The sequence below is a fragment of the Orbicella faveolata genome, unplaced genomic scaffold, assembly GCF_042242905.1.
Source record: "Orbicella faveolata isolate gen_17 unplaced genomic scaffold, um_ofav_v1 contig_25, whole genome shotgun sequence".
NCBI lineage: Eukaryota > Metazoa > Cnidaria > Anthozoa > Scleractinia > Merulinidae > Orbicella > Orbicella faveolata.
In genome coordinates this window covers 24,258,617-24,267,500 of record NW_028301553.1, presented here as the reverse complement: position 1 = coordinate 24,267,500, position 8,884 = coordinate 24,258,617, and the positions used below count along the sequence as shown (strand labels likewise).

The 8,884-nt window shown below is 37.8% G+C and overlaps 1 protein-coding gene across 2 annotated transcripts in view; it reads right to left on the bottom strand.

Annotated features, from left to right (window-relative positions):
* The window catches only part of LOC110052970 (fibroblast growth factor receptor homolog 1-like), a 25,300-nt gene extending 24,868 nt beyond the window's left edge, over positions 1 to 432 (bottom strand). For both annotated transcript variants that reach the window (XM_089294299.1, XM_089294300.1), the window contains exon 1: positions 306 to 432. In XM_089294299.1, the coding sequence (XP_089150425.1) occupies positions 306 to 378 (73 nt within the window). In that variant the 5' untranslated portion in view covers positions 379 to 432. The remainder of the gene's footprint in view (positions 1 to 305) is intronic.
* Positions 433 to 8,884: the final 8,452 nt, after the last annotated feature.

Below are 8,884 nucleotides of genomic sequence, written 5' to 3'. Positions count from 1 at the left end.
ACCGGTACATCTAACATCGCGTTAAAGGAAAATATAAACTCATCCGTTTGCGAGGTTATATTATAATAACAATGTCTACCTTTCCAGCTTTTAGATTAAGGAGATCAGATCTTAGATCAGGATCGTTTCTGCAAGCTAGGAAGTTGCAATAAAGCAATGATAATTATCGTGAGCAAGAAACTCAACAGGAATCGACACGTACAGACCGATGATGATTGAGTATTGCGACATAACACTAAATAGCATGGGAAGCTTAAAAATCCCGATAACGTCTGTTTCGTTCATTATAAAAAAAGTTTAAATACCTGAAACGAAATGCGAGAAATAGTTTCCTGAAATACACGCGACGATGAGCACAAGAAAACAGCAGTTCATCATTCTCGATGGCAAGAGGTGTTACATCTTCCGCCTAGAAAATGAAAGAATGTGTGACAGCAGTGTTTGATGACACGCAACAATAAACGAAATTCAAAACCATAGAGATTAATAACCACAGCAATCTGTCCAAATATGTTGATCAGTAGTTTGGATCCAGTTTGCATTGTGTTTTTTAAACAAGGAAGATGTTAACACTTGCTAGTAGCACTTATAATATCAACTTCATAACTAATGAAAACAAGAGACCATGATCTCACTTTCTCTTGCCGAAAATTAAAATAGTCTGTTCTTTACGTTATGGAAAATTTACTAATCGGTTACTAATTAATTACTAATTTACAAATTATTATTATTATTATTATTATTATTATTATTATTATTGTTGTTGTTGTTGTTGTTGTTATCATTATTATTATTTTCACTTGTGGCCGCCCGGTCATCTTGCATATGGGAGCTGTGCCCGCAGTGCAAGCGGCCTTCAAAATGTAACATACAGGAAAAAGAATAAAATTGCCTTGATGATATCTATTAAGAATAGAGATTGGTACAGGCCCGCAAATGATCCCGGCCCGCAAATGATCCCCGAATAGCCAATGATCTCCAAATTGTACTGCAAATGATCCCGGGACCGGAACTGATTCCACCGCATAAAGTTCGGAATGGTGTGGATTCCATGAAAAGATCTATGGATGGATACATATTTTCTTAATTATCCTTGGTGAAGAATAGACAAGTACCTCGAACATAAAAGCAGCAACAAAAAACGTTTGACTGCGAAAAATACTAAATTGACATGTGTCGACTGCATAAATTTTTCGTTTAGCAAACGCATTGCAAAAAGAAACATGAATCTTCGAAGATCATTGCCTCTGCCATCTAATTAACCGCTTAGAATTTTTCCCTGTACACTTCTTATACTTGCGTCCTAGATAGCCACGGGCTCCCACGAAATTGTCTAAGATGGCCTTCGGGCTAGTTACCGTAGTAAAAATGTAGTCAATCCACTTGGGAATTCTCAGTTGTCTCCAAATTTGAGGGTAAATATAGTGAACATTCTGTGTTATCATACATCTCAGGCCCGGACCCAACAAAGTCATTCAGGGAAGGATCTAGCTAAACTACAAATTTCAAACCAAGGATTTTCGTGACGTTGGATATCATTTTTAAAGTTGTGAAACTTGCTTTCAAAACGATCATACTGCACACTTTCTTGCGTTTCATATAGTAACTGCTGTATAAAAATATTGTATTATTACTGTGAAATTCAGAAAAGTGTGAATACCAGAAATACTTAAGGATTATTATGGTGTAGCAAGGAAAAAGCCAATTAAGCGGCAGAAAACTAAACCGCAAACACCAGCGGTAACAGGCCACGTTCGATATATGAATATTCTAACATGGCTCAGGGCAAACGTCTCTTTGTGGTGGTGTTTTCTTTGTATCCAAGTCAAAGACAAAGGAAACTTTAAAAAATTACACTTTTGACCCGAAAGCCTCGGATCGATGTTAGAATATCGATATATCGAACGTGGCCTATTAGTTGTGGTTTTGAGGTTTTCTGGCGTGTCCTGAATTCTATAGTGATCGATTAAGTACCAAATTAACCTTTTGGAATCAAATCCAAATGTTCACGGTTTTCTGAGTTTCACAGTAATAAAAAAGCGATTGCATAAATTATAAATCCACTGTCCAAATTCCAGAGTCCTAACGAGGCGATCATTTCTTGTCCGGGATCATTTGCGGTACAATTTGGGGATCATTTGCGGGCCTGTAAGAGTTCTAAGTTAAGTTATACATTATTTTTTTCCAAACAAAAATAATACTACAGCTTAGTGATCTAGTCACACCTGGAATGTTTTCCACAGACAACGAAAATGTACCTAAACAAAGCCACACGGGTTGATCTTCCTTTCGAAGTCTCTGCCTTAAAAGAGTATTTTCAATCACCCTTCCCCCCCCCCCCGGTCCGGCAGTTAATTACTACCAAAATAAAAAATAAATAAATAAATAAGTAAATAAATACAATAAATAAATAAATAAATAAATAAATATAGCTAATAAAAGAAATAAAACAAATAAATAAAACTAATAACAAAAGAATAGTTATGGAAGTTCACTGAGAGCAGAGAACAGCAGTCTGTATGCTCCACGTAGGGTGGGTGGGTAAGTGGATAATTTCACAATTTGTTTTGTCGCTCTCGTTAGAGACTCCATGTCTGAAACAAAGCACTCTCGCGAGAATGTCGTCCGCTAGGCAGGCTACGCGATACACTTACGCAATTCGAATTCATAGCTCCAGTCTATTTGCCAATCATGGTGTATGGCGCTCCGAGCCGAGCACTGTCCCGCGTAACCCCTTTCCTGAGTGTGTAGGCGTCTTCGTGTGTGGAACGCAGGGTGCCAACAGAACGCCGGCGATATATCTGTGATCATATTTATTCGTACTTAAATCAGCGATTCGCTGAAACAAATAAAAATAAGCTAAAGATACAGAACAGGAAACAAGAGGAGAGACAGATGAAGCGGGCAAAAATAACAGAAAAGTAACAAAACCTAAGATGTGTGTGGCGACTACGACGACTAGAAGACACTGACACCTAAAAACTGTTTAATTTTGAGTTAAAATAGGCTTAGGAAAGGAAATGATCAATAAAAAGGAAGAGAAAATCATTGACGAATTAGGAGAATAAACCGCAAGCAAAGGTAACGTAACCGGTATTGGCGAGACATTGCGACATGCGCAGTTGGGATGCGCAGGAACAATGGGCACGAAAGTCCTTAAAATTATTTTTCTCCCTCCCTATTTGCAGTGAGTGGTACACAGGCGGACCATGCAACATGCAAGCTTTCAGACAGCAAGCACATATGCTATGGCATGTATACTGGTCGCTCTAGACCAAACAAGTATTTTTTTAACATTTCTTAAAACGATGTTTTGAATTTTTGAACGAGGCTGAGAACCTCCAACTGATTTCTTACAAGCTGCCGATATGTCCTGTTTAGCTCTCTTTTTCTTCCCCAGAGCGTTTGAGTAGCGGTAGCTAGGGTGCCAGAAGGGAGGGGGCGTCTCTAAGCAAAACATTGGTTGAGTCATCACTGCCAGTGTGACGTCACGTTTCGCTTGGATAAAATTCAAACTGGCGCCTAGGGGAAGATGTTGATAAAAATGCAGAATTTTGTTCGAATATTCTGCCCCATTTACCCCAGTTCGTTAATATTGTGGTTTATATTATATTGAGGACTCTTTATTTGGTACTTTTTGTGAGTCAAAATATTCAAAAGGTAGATAATTTGAGCGAAAACTTTCTGTTTCGAAGCAAACTTGTCGAGCAAAACTGTTAGCTGATTGACCTTTCGAGGGCCACTGCATGGCGAAACACATCCCTTTTAACACAAGAATAGGAGGTTCGACAGAGCTTATACTTGGCTTCGTGTATGTGGAATTTCAGTTCTTCAGTGCTCGTGGTTCATCTCATCAATCCCTTCAAAGTGCAAAGAGTGGCTGTGTGGAAAGAACAGCATGTACTTAAAATGTTTTAGATAGCCAAATTAGGTAAGTTTTCACCTTTGTCGTACTACAGTTTACATTTAGAGAAATATCCGTATTCTGGTTAATATTTATGGCTTGACTAGTAATTCGGTTCTATTTTATTTTGTTTTTTTATTTGTGAAAAGAGAAGTCTTTTCTTATATGCTAGGTCTGCAACAAATGTAATTTAAGAAATAGAAAACGAGTACCGTGTCTCTATCGAGTTATAGAAACACGAGTAGAAGTTTGGAAGAACGAGAAATACTGTGGGAACACGAGCCGTAGGCGAGTGTTTTCACAGCTTTTTCGAGTTCTCCCAAACTTTCACGAGTGTTTCTATAATTCGATAGAAACACGGAGAACATGTTTTCTATTTCCTTTAGAAAACACCGAAACAAAAAAAGGAAATAATTTGTTTACTTTGATCATCAAAATGTAAATTCTCTTTGCTCGTGCCGTCATTACGTCAACAGCTCATGCTAGTTCTGTGTTTCTATCGAGTTATAGAAACACGATATTTAACCAATCAGCGCGCGTATTTTCTTAGGGCGGTTTTCTAAACATAGTCATGCCATTTACATGAAAAACCAGGCCTAGTTCCTGGCTGGCGGCCTATAAATTGTGACTAGATTTTCCCTGATCTCTAGTTTGGAATTGCGTATTCTTAAAATTGATGAACGCTGTTAATCCAATACATTCATCAGAATCTATCCCTTTCCAAGGTCATAATCAGCTAATACTTCCCTTTTTTTTTCATCTAAAAAGTTGTATCCCATTGAAAACAGGTTATTTAAAGACACTTCTATTTTTTGCAGGGAATGTCACTGGAAGGAACAGTCATATCATAATGCACAAATTCCCTTTCGGAATGCCACACTGGGCATCACTTAGGGATTCTAATGAGCATTTACCCTTTGAAGGCTTGTGTCCCTCCCCTCCCCCCCCCCCCCCCTCCCCCGCCCTGGACAATAAACTGGCATGGAGTTTATAACTCACCTTAGTTTAGATTTTCAAAAAAAATTCTTTATCACCTGTCAAGACATGCATAAGAGAGCTACATATTTTTTTTTTCCATATATTGTTCAATCATGCTGTCAAATTTACAAGTTTCTGCTTCATTTTTGCACCCCCTAAGGCACCCTTCCACAACTCCAGTTAAACTTCCATTGATTATGACAGCCCGAGATATTTCCTTAAAAGGCACAAAGTTATGCAACGGCTTACCACAGCTTGATTGCCAGTATAAATCAATTGACAAGTTTAATAATTTGAGATCTCAAATTTAAGATAGTTACACTTTGGAGTGAAGGTAAAAAAAAAAATGTGACTTTTCTGTTATATCAACAACTTAACTGGCTGCCACCAACCTTGTTGGCTTAAATACCATACTGAAGAGAAAGCGTAAGTGGTGAAATTCAACCATTTTTACAAGGATAACTGAACATTGACCATTGAAGACACAAAACAGAGCAAAATAGGGGAAATTCTCTGGAGCTAACATCAAGGTTTTCAGCGCCGACTGCTGTTACACTAACCACAAATAAAACCACCAACAATGGATCAGGCAGGGCATGTATGGACAGATATGGTCAGAACATAGTTAGAATGAGAGTGTGGCTGCTGAGCACACTGACGAAGAATGAAACTTATGGACCCCCAGAGTCTGAGGGAGAAATTGATTCAGACAATCAATCATTCCTTTATTTGGCAATGCAGGTTTTATGAAAAGCAGCCTTCATTCGGTGCCAAAAAAAAAAATGGCATATTTATATCATATTTTTCTATGGACATTATCTGTTCCAAGAAGATAGGAACAGATAATGTCCAAGGACAAATTCCGAGCATATTTTTTAGGCCAGTTGGAAGCTATTGTGTTTATCATCCTTCAAATATTTTTAGCAATGCGCAGAATCTGCTTGAAGATTTAAAAATTGGGGGATACCACTCCACTGGGAAATATTTCGGAGTTGTAGCTGGAGCATTTAGTCGCATGATGCAATTAGACAAATGAGGTGCAAGCGAAAACTATTTGATGGATTAAATGGTACATATAGTCATAATTGAAACTATAGGCTTATGCGGACCTGTGAAGAGCAGGAGATGATAATACAAGCAGAATATATAAAAAGAGCTAATAGGCATAAAACTTGTTTAATTAATAAATATAATTAATAAGAATAAATGTCTGATTGTCTTTACAGCATTTCAGCACTCTAACACATTTCTTGGCATTTGCTGTCAACTATTTTGAGGGCTATGCAGCAAATATCTATTTGGTGACATTTAGTGGAGGGTTGTGGGAACTTAAAGGGATAAAAAGACTAGACTGCAGCCTTGAAAATCTTGGAGGCTTAAGAAATAGCAGCCATTACAACAAGGCAATGCAGGACAGTTGCAGCATCATTCAAGTTGTGGCATACGACAAAAGTTAAAACAAAGCAAAATTGATGTCACCACAAATGTAATTATTCAAATGCTATATTTTACACCAAAATTGCACACGAAAATGTGTGTGGCAAAAAGAAAACCAAAAACAGCTCACTCGGGAAAACTCTAATTTGAAAACCACGATGAACAGCGCAATTGCTGTGGACAGCAGTAAGTCCATAGTTGCAACTAGATAGGAAAAAAAGCCAACAAACCTTCACAACGAAAGCCAACAAATCAAGCTGCTGGACGATTAAAGCCAACAAATTTCACCATACAGCGGATGCAAGTACAACACAAAAGGCAAGCAAAGTCGACACAAAAAGAATTGAATTCAAAGGCCTGATAACTACCAACAAAGGTGCTCCAAAACAGACAAAAGCCGATCACATCGCTGGGAAATTTTGGTGAAAATCCATTGCCGCTTACTCAGTAGGAAGGTTTGTTGTTTCCGCTGGTATCCGGTCTTTTAGCCTCCAGTTCGATTAGACTCTTACCTGTTAACCCCCAACCAGAAGTCGATTAGCCCTCAACCTAAAATCCATTAGTCCCCATCTCATAAGTCGATTAGCTTTCAAACAAAACTTTGTCTTCTGTCAGTAACCCAAACAAAAAAGTTCGATAACTGAGCGGACTATATACTTTAAAGGCCCGTTGAGAAATGGCTAGCGTTTTACCTTAAAAGATAACAAAAAACAAAACAAAAACAACAACAACAACAACAAAAACATTCCCCATTGTCGAGCATTTGGAAATATAATTGTTTGAATCGAAAAAAGAAAAAAAATATGCTGCAAATGTCCAACGGTTGGGGCTAGAATGTTGTGTGGGAAGACTGCAAATGTCCGACCTACGGGACAAGGTCAAAATTGTATTTTTAGATCGATCATGGAAGCAGTAACTGGCCACAGATATATAGATCTTAACAGTGCCTGCCTGTAAAAATCAGACAAATTCTTAATTTCGCGGCAAGGGTCGAAAATTCGATTTCGCTCATATACTTACGGTAGATACGCTAGGGCATGACAAAAACTACTGGATAGTTTTTTTGGCAAAATATCCTTTTATTTCAAAGAAATATACAAATTACCAAATTCCGTTAAAATCGTCATTTGACGCACCATTTTATTAAGCAAGTTTGAGAGCCTCGCATGCAAAACCACATCATTCTTCTGTCTTTAAAACACTCAAATATTTTTGTGCAATGTTTAAATGTGTCCTGGGTTGGTTTTAGGGAATGTTGCGTTGTCTTTTTGGGTGCAAAATAATTAAATTTCGAAGACATGTATTTCATTCACTTAAAAGTACTTCGTGAATATAATTAATTTTCACCATGTGCGAAACCTTCAAATGGATCAAGCTTCTGGTGGTTGAATCGCAGAAGGATGGTCTACAGATTCCTATAAAAATTTCTTTGGGCAAATGATTGTGAGCGACGCGAGAGTTTTTCAAAGTACGTCAAAAATGCAAATATTTGACCATCCGTCGTCAAATTTCAATTTACGGGTTAGACGTATATTTTAGCATGTGCTACACGACTTGACCGATAATAAGTTGAAATAGACACAGAGCTGATAATTTGGAAAAGTTCTAACCTTATTTGTTGTAAAAAGCAGGTCCAAAGCCGATTTGACTTGTTTCTAGTCGATCTCTCACCATTCGTCGCACATAAAGCAGAAGTTTGCTTTTGTTTACATAAGGTCTGAACGTCCGATGTACATCGCCTACTGTCAGCCTATTATTGGTCGAATACTATGAATCTGTGACCATCTTTCTGCGCTTATGAACATCACCGCATCTAAGTCTAAAACGGCTGAGTCATTTGTAGATAGTTGCTTGCTTTACGCTTCGCCAAAATATTGCGTTTGATCGATTGCTGACCATTGCTGATAAGCGTGTCGGCGCAGCACATCCTTACAGCCGTTATTTGTTCGTCACGCAATGCTGTCACGGCATATGCTGCACATTTTGATCTATTTTTTATAGAGTACTCTCAGGATAAGTGAAACAATTTAATCATTGTTTATCTGTTTGTTCATACATATAATAATATGTGTATATTTATATGATCGTGTTCTATAGTGTACGTGGCGTCGGTCCAATCACGTTTGTTGTACGTTCTGACGTTTCAGAAAACAGCTGATAAAGCTAGTGCCTGTAATCACTAGGATTTTAAGAAAATCGCCATAAACAAATTATAGATCAATGAAGCAAGAACTAGCTGAAATAAAAATAGGAAATCGCAACGTGTCTAATTCGTGAGAAAAACAGACTAAATTTAATTAGTAATTACGTGAGTAAATAGCCCTGGCCATGCTATTTTATTTGGTGTATTTTGTTTGCTTAGTGGCGAGGCATTGGTATGTAACAGAAAATAGTGGACTGTTGTCAATACAGTCCAAAATTATCGTCAGTAAAATATTGTAAATAAAACACCTATTGACCGGTTACCTCCGCGGCCACCATTTGGTCATTCCGATAAGGGTTTCATTATTGTCTTTACCCCTATTAAGCGGCCACCCAAAATTTAAGAACTTTGTTTTGGAAAGG